At 44.5% G+C, this 12,202-nt stretch overlaps 1 protein-coding gene across 5 annotated transcripts in view; it reads left to right on the top strand.

Moving 5' to 3' along the window:
• The window catches only part of dlec1 (DLEC1 cilia and flagella associated protein), a 185,372-nt gene that overhangs the window by 109,359 nt on the left and 63,811 nt on the right, over positions 1–12,202 (top strand). For all 5 annotated transcript variants that reach the window (XM_087987630.1, XM_043690852.2, XM_043690850.2 and 2 more), the window contains 3 exons: positions 4,166–4,248; positions 5,493–5,667; positions 9,631–9,724. In XM_087987630.1, coding sequence (XP_087843756.1) covers positions 4,166–4,248; positions 5,493–5,667; positions 9,631–9,724 — 352 coding nt within the window. The remainder of the gene's footprint in view (positions 1–4,165; positions 4,249–5,492; positions 5,668–9,630; positions 9,725–12,202) is intronic.

Raw genomic sequence — 12,202 nt, 5'->3', positions numbered from 1 at the left:
CAGTGGCCTTTTAACTTACAAAGATGTGAGGTGCTGCATTTTAGTAAGGCAAATCAGGGCAGGACTTTTACAATTAACGGGAAGGTCCTGGGGAGTGTTGCTGAACAAAGAGACCTTGGGGTGCAGGTTCATAGCTCCTTGAAAGTGGAGTCGCAGGTAGATAGGGTAGTGAAGGTGTTTGGTACACTTGCCTTTATTGGTCAGTGCATTGAGTATAGGAATTGGGAGGTCATGTTGAGTCTGTACAGGACATTGGTTGGGCGACTTTTTTAATACTGTGTTTAATTCTGGTCTCTCTACTATAGGAAATTCGTTGTGAAACTTGAAAGGGTTCAGAAAATATTTGCAAGGATGCTGCCAGGGTTGGAGGGTTTGAGCTATAGGGAGGAGGCTGAATAACTCTGGAATAATGGGTGAAACGGTGGCTCAGTGGTTAGCACTGCTGCCTCAAAGCGCCAGGGTCCTGGGTTTGATCCCAGCCTCAGGTGACTGTTTGTGTGGAGTTTGCACATTCTCCCTGCGTCTGTGTGGGTTTCCTCTGAGTGCTCCGGTTTCCTCCTACGATCCAAAAATGTGCACCTCAGGTGAATTGACCACGCTAAATTGCCCATAGTGTTAGGTACATTAGTCAGGGGATAATGAGTCTGGGTGGGTTACTCTTCGGAGGGTCGTTGTGGACTAGTTGGGCCGAAGGGCCTGTTTCTACACTGTAGGGAATCTAATCTAAAAAAAAACCTTGGGCTATTTTTCCTGGAGCATCGGAGGCTGAGGGGTGACCTTATTGCGGTTTTTAAAATCATGAGGGGCACGGATAGGATGAATAGTGAAGGTCTTTTCCCCGGAAGATCTTTTTTTAACTCGGTTCTCCTTGAAATAAAGGTCAACATTCCCTTTGCTTTCCCAGTTACTAACTAAACTTGGATGCTAGACTTTTGTGATTCATGCACAAAGACACCCAAATTCCTCTGAGCTACAACTTTCTGCAGTGTTTCCCTTTTTAAATAATATTCAGCTCTTCTATAATTCCTGCCAAAGTGCATAACCTCACAGACCCCAAATTATTTTCCATCTGCCATGTTTTGCCCTCTTGCTTACCACTGTAGATACTTTGTGTCATCTTCTGTACCTATCTTCCTCCCTAGTTCTGTGTCTTTCATATAGTTGGTGATAGTACATTCCCTTCCCTCACCCATTTCATTAATATATATTGTTTGTAATTGTGGTCTAAGTGGCAATTGCTGTGGCACTCCATTAGTTACAAGTTGCCATTCTGAAAATGCCCCTTATCCCAACTTCTTGTTTTATATTTTAGTCAATCCTTCATCCATATTAACTTATTACACCTCTCAGAGGCAATTATTTTATCAAGTTGCCTTATGTGCAGTAGCTGAAAATGTGTTGCTGAAAAAAGCGCAGCAGGTCAGGCAGCATTCCAAAGAGCAGGAGAATCGACTTTTCAGGCATGAGCCCTTCTTCAGGAATGAGGAAAGTGTGTCCAGCAGGCTAAGCTAAAAGGTAGGGAGGAGGGACTTGGGGGAGGGGCGTTGGAAATGCGATAGGTGGAAGGAGGTCAAGGTGACAGTGATAGGCCGGAGTGGGGATGGGGGCGGAGAGGTCAGGAAGAAGATTGCAGGTTGGGAATGTGGTGCTGAGTTCGAGGGTTGGGACTGAGACAAGGCGGGGGGAGGGGAAATGAGGAAACTGGAGAAATCTGAGTTCATCCCTTGTGGTTGGAGGGTTCCTAGGCGGAAGATGAGGCACTCTTCCTCCAGCCGTCGTGTTGCTATGGTCTGGCGATGGAGGAGTCCAAGGACCTGCATATCCTTGGTGGAGTGGGAGGGGGAGTTGAAGTGTTGAGCCACGGGGTGGTTGGGTTGGTTGGTCCGGGTGTCCCAGAGGTGTTCTCTGAAACGTTCCGCAAGTAGGTGGCCTGTCTCCCCAATATAGAGGAGGCCACATCGGATGCAGTAAATGATGTGTGTGGAGGCACAGGTGAATTTGTGGCAATATGGAAGGATCCCTTGGGGCCTTGGAGGGAAGTAAGGGGGGAGGTGTGGGCACAAGTTTTGCATTTCTTGCGGTTGCAGGGGAAGGTGCCGGGAGTGCAGGTTGGGTTGGTGGGGGGTGTGGATCTGACGAGGGAGTCACGGAGGGAGTGGTCTTTTCGGAACGCTGATAGGGGAGGGGAGGGAAATATATCCCTGGTGGTGGGGTCCGTTTGGCGGTAGCGGAAATGACGACGGATGATACGATATATATGGAGGTTGGTGGGGTGGTAGGTGAGGACCAGTGGGGTTCTGTCCTGATGGCGATTGGAGGGGCGGGGCTCAAGGGCGGAGGAGCGGGAAGTGGAGGAGATGCAGTGGAGGGCATCGTCGATCACGTCTGGGGGGGAGTTGCGGTCTTTGAAGAAGGAGGCCATCTGGGTTGTACGGTATTGGAACTGGTCCTCCTGGGAGCAGATGCGGCGGAGACGAAGGAATTGGGAATATGGGATGGCGTTTTTACAGGGGTCAGGGTGGGAGGAGGTGTAGTCTAGGTAGCTGTGGGAGTCGGTCGGTTTATAGTAAATGTCCGTGTTGATTCGGTCGCCCAAGATAGAAATGAAAAGGTCTAGGAAGGGGAGGGAGGGGTCTGAGACGGTCCAGGTAAATTTGAGGTCGAGGTGGAAGGTGTTGGTAAAGTGGATGAACTGTTCAAACTCCTCGTTGGAGCATGAGGCAGCGCCGATACAGTCATTGATGTAGCGGAGGAAAAGGTGGGGGGTGGTGCCAGTGTAGCTGCAGAAGATGGACTGTTCCACATATCCTACAAAGAGGCAGGCATAGCTGGTGCACATGCGGGTGCCCATGGCTACTCCTTTGGTTTGGAGGAAGTGGGAGGATTGGAAAGGGAAGTTGTTCAGGGTGAGGACCAGTTCAGTCAGTCGAAGGAGGGTGTCAGTGGAAGGGTACTAGTTGGTATGGTGGGAAAGGAAGAAGCGGAGGACTTTGAGTCCTTTGTGATGGGGGATGGAGGTGTATAGGGACTGGATGTCCATGGTGAAGATAAGGTGTTGGGGACCGGGGAAGCGAAAATCATGGAGGAGGCGGAGGGCGTGGGTGGTGTCCTGAACGTAGGTGGGGAGTTCTTGGACTAAGGGGGACAGGACCGTGTCGAGGTATGCGGAGATGGGTTCGGTGGGGCAGGAGCAGGCTGAGTACCATATCAAACAACCTCTGGCATTCCAAGCATTTTACTTCTACTGATTTCCCTTTATCTAACCTGCTTGTTGCCTAACAGATTTACAGATCTATCATGGTGCAGAAGGAGACCATTTGGCCCACTGTGCCTACACTAGCTCTATTATCTCGTGCCAATCTCCTGCCTTTTCCCCATATTACTGCATATGATTACTATCCAAATAAACATCTAGTATCCTTCTGAAAGAGTTCAAGAATTTTGTCAGGCATGACATACCTAATGAAGATATGCTGATTCTTAGAATTATAGAATCCATATAGTGTGGATACAAGCCACTGAGCCCATCAAGTCCACACTCACCCTCAAAAGGGCATCTCAACCAGACCCACCCCATCCCTGTAACACAGCAATTACTGTGGCTAATCCACCTAGCCTGCACATCTCTGGATACTATGGGCAATTTTAACATGGCCAATCCCCTTAACCTATGCATCTTTGGACTTGTGGGAGGAAACTGGAACACCCAGAGGAAACCCACACAGTCACAGGGAGAATGTGCAAACTCCACACAGACAGTTGCCCGAGGGTAAAATCGTAAAATGTGAGGCATCAGTGCTAACCACTGAGCCAATATGCTGTCCAAACTTTAAATTTGGAGGTGGATTCTTCCTGATTATAATTTTGCATTTCTAAATGCCTACATCTGTGCTCAATCAAAACTCACACTGACTAATCTAGATGAGAACCCCAGGGTATGCTATCTTTGTGATGAGGTGTTAAACTAAGGACATGTCTGCCTGTTTAGAGATGTGAAAAATAAAAATGACCAATAGGCCCATGGATCTGTAGAAAGAGTAGTCACACAAAGCATCTGAAAGAACAACTTTGAACGATCATCACAAAGACTGACAAAAGGTTGTAATTATGATGTTTATTTGAAGTTAATTTCTTCCTTGAATGAAATGTTGTTTTTGCTTTGCAGCTGAAGGAGTATCACAATGTGTTTTACCTTGTATTGCGAGATGTTCCAGAGCCTTTGAATGCCAATGAGTGTAACACCAGTAGGTGAGCTCGATATGTGCCTGCACATCTCTGTCTCATGCCACACCTTCTTTTGTACTCATACTTTGAATAAATTTCCACACCATGGTCTTCTCTGCAGGATAGGGAAGTCTAAAATTAGAGGGTATAGGTTTATGGTGAGAGGGGAAAGATCTAAAAACGACCTGAAGGGCAACATTTTCACACACAGTGTGGTGCATGGATGGAACAAGCTGCCAGAGGAAGTGGTAGAGGCGGGTATGATTAAAACATTTAAAAGATATTTGGACAGGTACACGAATAGGAAACGTTTAGAGGAGTATGGACCAAACGCAAGCAAGTAGGACTAGTTCGGATTTGGAAACCTGATCAGCATGGATGAGTTGGGCTGAAGAACTTGTCTCCCTACTGTATGACTGTGTGACTTTATCGTAGGTTAACAAGAATCCATGCCCTTTGCCAGTTGTGCCCTCCTTGTCATGAAGGGGTCAGTTCTTCCTGAAATAAATCTGAATCTATGATAGTGGAGTCGCAGGTAGATAGGATAGTGAAGAAGGCGTTTGGTATGCTTTCCTTTATCGGTCAGAGTATTGAGTACAGGAGTTGGGAGGTCATGTTGCAGCTGTATAGGACATTGGTTAGGCCACTTTTGAAATATTGCGTGCATTTCTGGTCTCCTTCCTATCTGAAAGATGTTGTGAAACTTGAAAGGGTTCAGAAAAGATTTACAAGGATGTTGCCAGGGTTAGAGGACTTGAGCTATAGGGAGAAGCCGGACAGGCTAGGGCTGTTTTCCCTGGAGCATCAGAGGCTGAGGGGTGACCTTATAGAGGCTTACAAAATCATGAAGGGCATGGATAGGATAAATAGACAAAGTCTTTACCCTGGGGTCAGGGAGTCCAGAACTAGAGGGCATAGGTTTAGGGTGAGAGGGGAAAGATATAAAAGAGACCTAAGGGGCAACATTTTCATGCAGAGGGTGGTACGTGATGGAGTCTAGTACAATTGCAATATTTAAGAGGCATTTGGATGGGTATATGAATAGGAAGGGTTTGGAAGGATATGGGCCAGGTGCTGGCAGATGGGACTAGATTGGGTTGGAATATCTGGTCGGCATGGACGGGTTGGACCGAAGGGTCTGTTTCCATGCTGCACGTCTCTATGACTCTATGACTCTATAATAATCCTTGCTGGATACAAAATAAAATCAATGTACCAAAGGTTTACTTCCTTCAAACTAAATCCTTTTCTTCGCTCATACATTTCAGGAAAAGTAGTTTGGAAAGGTCAATGAAAACAGCTTCTGCAGCAATGACTAATATCGTCGGCATGGAGCTGGAGGTTAAGGGCTACACCGAGCCATTTCAAGTCTTATTGAGGCCTTATGCCATTCTCATCCCTGGCGAGAACTACCTGGGCACAACTCTGAAAAAGTATTTTGAGGTTTGAATTTAAATGTCTTTGGATGAAAAAAGCAAATCAAGCACCGAGGTTCATTTCTAGAAGGTTCACTAGAATTAGTGAGCAGTTAAATTATATTAAACATGTGTAGAAGCTTGGACAGACCGCACCTGGGAGGATTGTACTGAGTTTTACACTCCTTATCAGGGCACTGAAGAGGACGCATGCAGTATTTTCAGGTAGAATACCAGCACTGAGATTGATTTGGAGATGCCGGTGTTGGACTGGGGTGTACAAAGTTAAAAATCACACAACACCAGGTTGTAGTCCAACAGGTTTAATTGGAAGGACACTAGTTTTTGGAGTGACGTTCCTTCATCAGGTGATTGTACATCGCTCCGAAAGCTAGTGTGCTTCCAATTAAACCTGTTGGACTATAACCTGGTGTTGTGTGATTTTTAACTTAGCACTGAGATTGTAAGCTTATCAGCTTAGAAAAAGTGAGGACTGCAGATGCTGGAAAGTCAGAGTCGATGAAGTGTGGAACTGGGAAAAGCTCAGCAGGTCAAGCAGCATCAGAGGAGCAGGGCAGCTGAAGTTTCAGGTCAGAACCTCTGGTCAGGACTCATGAAAGGTTCTGATCTGAATCATCGATTTCCCTACTTCTCTGACGCTGCTTGACTTGCTGTGCGTTTTCCAGCTCCACACTTCATCAACTGTAAGCTTATCAGGAAAGGCTGAACAGGGCTTGAGTTGCTTTCACAAGACTTAAGGGCTAACCCAATAGAGGTTTCTAAAATCTAGTGATTCAGCAGTGAGATATAGAGAATTAGACCAGTATGATCAGCACAAAGGTATTAATATACCAGCCTGCTCCTGAAAAACCCTGACCTGAGCCCAGAGTTTCAGTTCATGGACAGATTTTGCAGAAGTGTATATGTTCATGCAGCACACTGTCTTGAGCTGCGTGTACTTAAGATAAGATATATGCAAGAAATGCCAATGCTGATGTAGTGTTTAGAAAACATTAAATATCTGGATGGGAACGAAGGGAAACAAATCTGGCTAACAAACTGGAAGTCTATGGGGCATCTGTAGAACTGTAGTAGTTGATGTAATAACATTTAAGGAGAAGGGTGTTTAAGGGGAAGCTTGATAAGTACACGAAGAAGAAAGTAATTGAAGGTTACACTGATAAGTTCAGATGAATATAGGAGGAGGTTTTATGTGTTTATAAACACACACGTGGAGCAGTTGTCCCAAATAGCTTGTTAACGATTTGATTTGATTCGATTCATTGTAGTCTCATGTACCAAAATACAGTGAAAAACTTTGTTTGCGAGCAGTACAGGCTGATCATAGCAAACGAGAACATACATATCATACGGGTGCGTAGGCAGAGTGAGGCATACAGGTTGCACCATACAGGAGATGTGCAAAGAAAGATCAACATTAGCAAGGTCATATTATTTGAGTCCATTAATCAGCCTAATAACAGTAGGGAAGAAGTTGTTCCTGAACCTGCTGGTGCGTGTGTTTGAGCTTCTGTATCTTCTGCCTGACAGAAGAGGTTCTACGGAGAGGTCTTTGATGATATTGGCAGCCTTTCCACAACAACGAGAAATATAAATTGAGTCCATGGATGGGAGGTTGGTTTCCGTGATGGTCTGGGCTGTGCACACCACCTTCTGTAGTTTTCTACGGTCCTGGGCAGAGCAGTTGCTGTACCAGGCCGTTATGCACCAATGGGGCATCTGTAGAAGTTGCTGAGTGTTCTTCTGGACATGCTGAATTTCGTAAGCTGCCTGAGGAAGAAAAGGCATTGTTGTGCATTCTAATTTCAGTGTAATTATTTCATTATGTTTCTTTGTCTAAGAGATGAAATTTGCTCAATAAATGTTAGGAGGATTTGAATGGTAAATATATCTGGTTGCACTGCCTGTGTGAGTAAAGCTAAACATGCTGGAGACACTCAGCAAGTCAGCCAGTGTCCGAGGGAAAAGAAAAATAATTTAATGTGAGAACGACAAGCAGAAGTAGGCTATTCAGCCCCTTCAGCCTGCTGTCAGTCAATATGATCAAGATAGATCTGTTTGTGATCTTAATTCCATTTTCTTGCCTGCCCCCCATTATGGAATCCTTCATTCCCTTGTCCCTCTAACTCAGCCTCATGCAATTATATTCGATACTTAAGCTCTGTGGAGGATTTGCCTATTGGTGCTGCCTGCCACCAACTGACCTACTCATCCTAAGCTGTGATGTGGAGGTGCCGGTGTTGGACTGGGTGGACAAAGTCAGAAGTCACAGGACACCGGGTTATAATCCAACACGTTTATTTGAAATCATGAGCTTTCGGAGGTGACAAAGGAGCAGCACACTGAAAGCTTATGATTTCAATTAAACCTGTAGACTATTACCTGGTGTCTTGTGACTTCTGACTTCATCCTAAGTTGTGCAAGGCCTCAACTCTAGTAACATGGGCCCTGAACGTTATTCTATAAAGATTAACAGGTGGAGAGCAGTAATGAAAGATAATGTATAAATGGGTGAAACGTTGCCCCAGAACAGGTGAAATAAACAGGTTTAATTGCTATTCAGTTGGCTCTTGTGAAAATGCACTTTTGTGACTATACATCAGTGAAGGTTAGTATAGAGCTCAGTTCTGATGCTTTCCAGATATGAATTGTGCACTAGCGTTAGAATCAGACAAAAAAAAGAATAAGCAGTTCAGTATGGGGCCACAAAGGGCTGGATTTTTACAAGGAGGCACAGTCTAAACATTAGGGCTAGACACTCAAGAGTTGTCAGGAAACATTTGTATATCCAAAATGGGGCAGAGGTTTGGAACTCTATTCCACAAACTGCAGTGCGTGTTGGATCAGTTGTTAGTTTTAAATCTGAGATAGATAAATTTTTTTGTTAAGCAAAAGTGTGCTTTTGGGAAATGGGCCAAAGGCAGAGAAATGAAGTTAGGCCACAGATCAGCCATGATCTCATTGAATGATGTAACAGGCTTGAGGGGCTAAATGGCCTACTCCTGTTCCTTTATTCCTACCTGCTTCCACCAGGTGAGGTTTCAGGTGGAAGAGGTACATTTCAAACAGGGCTGATGACCAGCCCAATACCTTTCCACCATTCCCGAACTCACCCCCATGATGTGGAAGTGGGAAAATTGAAATATGTAACCTCTGCCATAATATGGATAACTGAGAGGTTTTGTAAAAGAAAGTTTTTAAAGCAGCAGGAAGATGGTGGTGAGGAGGCATGGTTACTAACTTTGTGGAGGCTCTTTGTGTGTCTGGGTAAGCTCCCAACTGGAGGCCCTACTGCTGCCCCTGGCCCATGTCCCTGGGCTCACTCTGACCCTGACCCAAACACTGTGACTCCCCTAGAGGCCCAGAGGATCCACCAGCTTTGAACACCAATGTGGCCCATTTACCCAGGCCATAACCTCCAGGGATAATGTCCACCACTTCTTCTTTCATACCAGCCTGCTCTCTGAATCCACCACCCTCTTCCTAAGTTGATCCAAGCCAATGCCCCTCCAGCTTACTTCAGTCACGGCTGCCTTGCTTGTGAACCTGCCTGCAGTGCTGGTAACTCCCAGTTTGCAATTTCCAGTGAGAGGATGGAAGTCCCATTTTTCCCTCATTAACCCCACCCACAGTAAGTTACTTCTGCAGGGTGGTCTTACTTCTCAGTCAGTCAGTGCCCAAAAAATATCCTTGTGGTCATATGGGTTAGCAGCTCCCTCTGTTCCACATGTTAACAGTAACCTAAACATCCCATCATTCTGGATTAGTGGTGCTGGAAGAGCACAGCAGTTCAGGCAGCATCCAAGGAGCAGCGAAATCGACATTTCGGGCAAAAGCCAAACATCCCATCAGTTTAACCAGAAAGTGTTTCAGAAGGAAAAACATGAGGGACTTAAAACAAACTAATCTGTATCATACATGGTAATTCACGACAAATGCATTCAACTTTTTTGTGCTGTGTTTACTGCAGATGTGGAATTATAGCAAGTCCACCATATACTACGAATGGGAGAGTATGCACGATTCTCACATCCTGGAGGTGCTGCCACCTTGTGGAGCCATAGGTAATACCATGAAACTGCTAATCGCTCAGAATAATATTGAGGCTAAGGTGCTTAAGTACTTAGGGACAGCTGGAATAGACTAGCTGTGTATTCTCCTGAATGTAGAAAATTGGTAGATTAACCAAAATGTTTAAGATACTTAAATAAGTTTATAGGGTGGATAGAGAAAGATTGTTTTATTTTTGTACAGAATTCCACGCAAGAGGCATTCAGGATGATGTGAGGAATTACATTTTCACAAAAAGGGTGGTGGAACTCTATTCCTGAGGGTCAGTTGAAATTTTGAAAAATGAGATTGGTCAATTAAACAAAAAAAAACTAGAAACTTGCCTTTGGTGGTCAGTGGATTGAGTACAGAAGTTGAGAGGTCATGTTGCAGCTGTACAAGGCATTGGGCAGGACACTTTTGGAATATTGTGTTCAGTTCTGGTCTCTCCGCTACAGGAAAGATGTTGTTAAACTTGAAAGGATTCAGAAAAGATTTACAAGGATGTTGCCAGGGTTGGAAGGTTTGAGCTATAGGGAAAGGTTGAATAGGCTGGGGTTATTTTACCTGCTGTGTCAGAGGCTGAGGGGTGACCTTCTAGAGGTTTATAAAATCGTGAAAGGCATGGATAGGGTGAATAGTCAAGATTTTTTCCCCAGTGTAGGGGTGTCCAAAACTAGAGGGCATAGGTTTAAGGTGAAAGGGGAAAAGATTTAAAAGAGACCTGAGGGGCAACTTTTTCACTCAGAGGTTGGTGCTTGTATAGAATGAATTGCCAATAGAAGTGGTGGAGGCTTTTACAACATCTAAAAGACATCTGAACGGGTACATGAATACAGGGATATGGGCAAATGCTTGCAAATAGATTAATTTAGGATATCTGGTCGGCATGGACAAGTTGGACCAAAGGGTCTGTATCCGTGCTGTCCATCTGTATGACTGTAACTTTCTAACTGCAGATGCTGGAAATCAGAAACAAACTTAAACATTACTGGAAAATAGCAGGCCTGGCAGCATCTGTGGAGAGGAAGCAGGGTTAATATTTTGGGTGCAGTGACCCTTCTTCAGACCCTTCAGATAGAGAAGGGAATTCTTTCTGATATGAGTACTTTTGGAATTAATGAAATTATGGGTTTATCATATCAGGCTGCGGAGAGGAGAGAGGTGCTCTAAATGGGAGACAGGGTTGCAAGGGAGAGGTGAGGGCCTGCCATTGGGAGTAAGGAACTGCGAAGTGGAAAAATAGGCTACACAGTGCCTCACAGCACCAGGGACCCAGGTTTGATTCCAGCCTTGGTCAACTGTCTGTGTGGAGTTTGCACATTCTCCCTATGTCTGCGTGGGTTTCTCCCACAGTCCAAAGATGTGTGGGTCAGGTGAATTGGCCATTCTAAATTGCCCGAAGTGTTAGGTGCATTAGTCAGAGGTAAATGGGTCTGGGTGGGTTACTCTTTGGAGGGTCAGTGTGGACTTGCTGGGGTGAAGAACTTGTTTCCACACTGTAGGAAATCTAATCTAAAATAAAATGGGCAGAGATTCTGTAGACAGAGAAGAGAGACAGCAATGGGTGGAGATCGCCTGGTTTGATTTTATTTAATTTATTGTTGTCACATGTACGATATACAGTAAAAGGTATTGTTTTGCATGCTAACCAGATAAATCATACCTTACATAAGCAGATCAGGGTAATAGAACAGAATGCAGAATATATTGTTACATCAACAGAGAAAGTACAGAGAATGATCAACTCTGATTTATGTGAGTTCTGTTTATAAGCCTGAAAGCAGTGGCGAAGAAGCTGTTCTTAAATCTGTTGGTACGTGTTTTCGAACTTTTATACCTTCTGTCCAATGGAAGAAGGCGGAAGAGAGTATAACTGGGTAGGAGGTGTCTATGATTATATTGGCTGCTTTCCTGAGGCAGTGGGAAGTGCACAAAGAGAAGGAAACAATTTTCAACTTACTAACAGAGGAATATTCACCTAACCAGAAACAGGCCATGGCAAGCCCTTCCTCTATCTGTATTACTACTTCCTTTAACAATCTGGGATGAAAGTGATCTGGACCAGGTGACTTATGCAGTTTAAGCATTTCCAGAATGACCTCCTATCAATTTTCACCCTATCCATTGGTTTTGCCATCTTTGCTTTAAGCCAATATTTTTCAGATTCCTTTTCCACAGATTTAATTAGATTAAAAAACATCTTTGCATCGTCCAAGCAATTTTTGTTTTGAAATTTCAACCAGCTGCTTCATTGACAATGTGATGTTCCAGCCTGAGTATAAACAGATGCAGCATTTTAATTATTTGACAAAATCAATGTTATGGGTAGGTATTGGAAATTGGGATTAACTGAGTAACTCTTGCACCAAGACAGCACAGACAGAAAGGATTGACTGGCCTCCCCTTTTGTATTGTTACTGTCTATGATTCTACAATATGTCTTAAATTGCTCGAATATTTTATCCTTAAACAAAGTTTTCTATAAGAAG

Source organism: Chiloscyllium plagiosum, unplaced genomic scaffold (assembly GCF_037043375.1).
Source record: "Chiloscyllium plagiosum isolate Xiang-an unplaced genomic scaffold, Cpla_swu_hap1 HiC_scaffold_5, whole genome shotgun sequence".
NCBI lineage: Eukaryota > Metazoa > Chordata > Chondrichthyes > Orectolobiformes > Hemiscylliidae > Chiloscyllium > Chiloscyllium plagiosum.
Note: the sequence above shows the minus strand (reverse complement) of the source record. Positions and strands in the feature narration are given on the sequence as shown.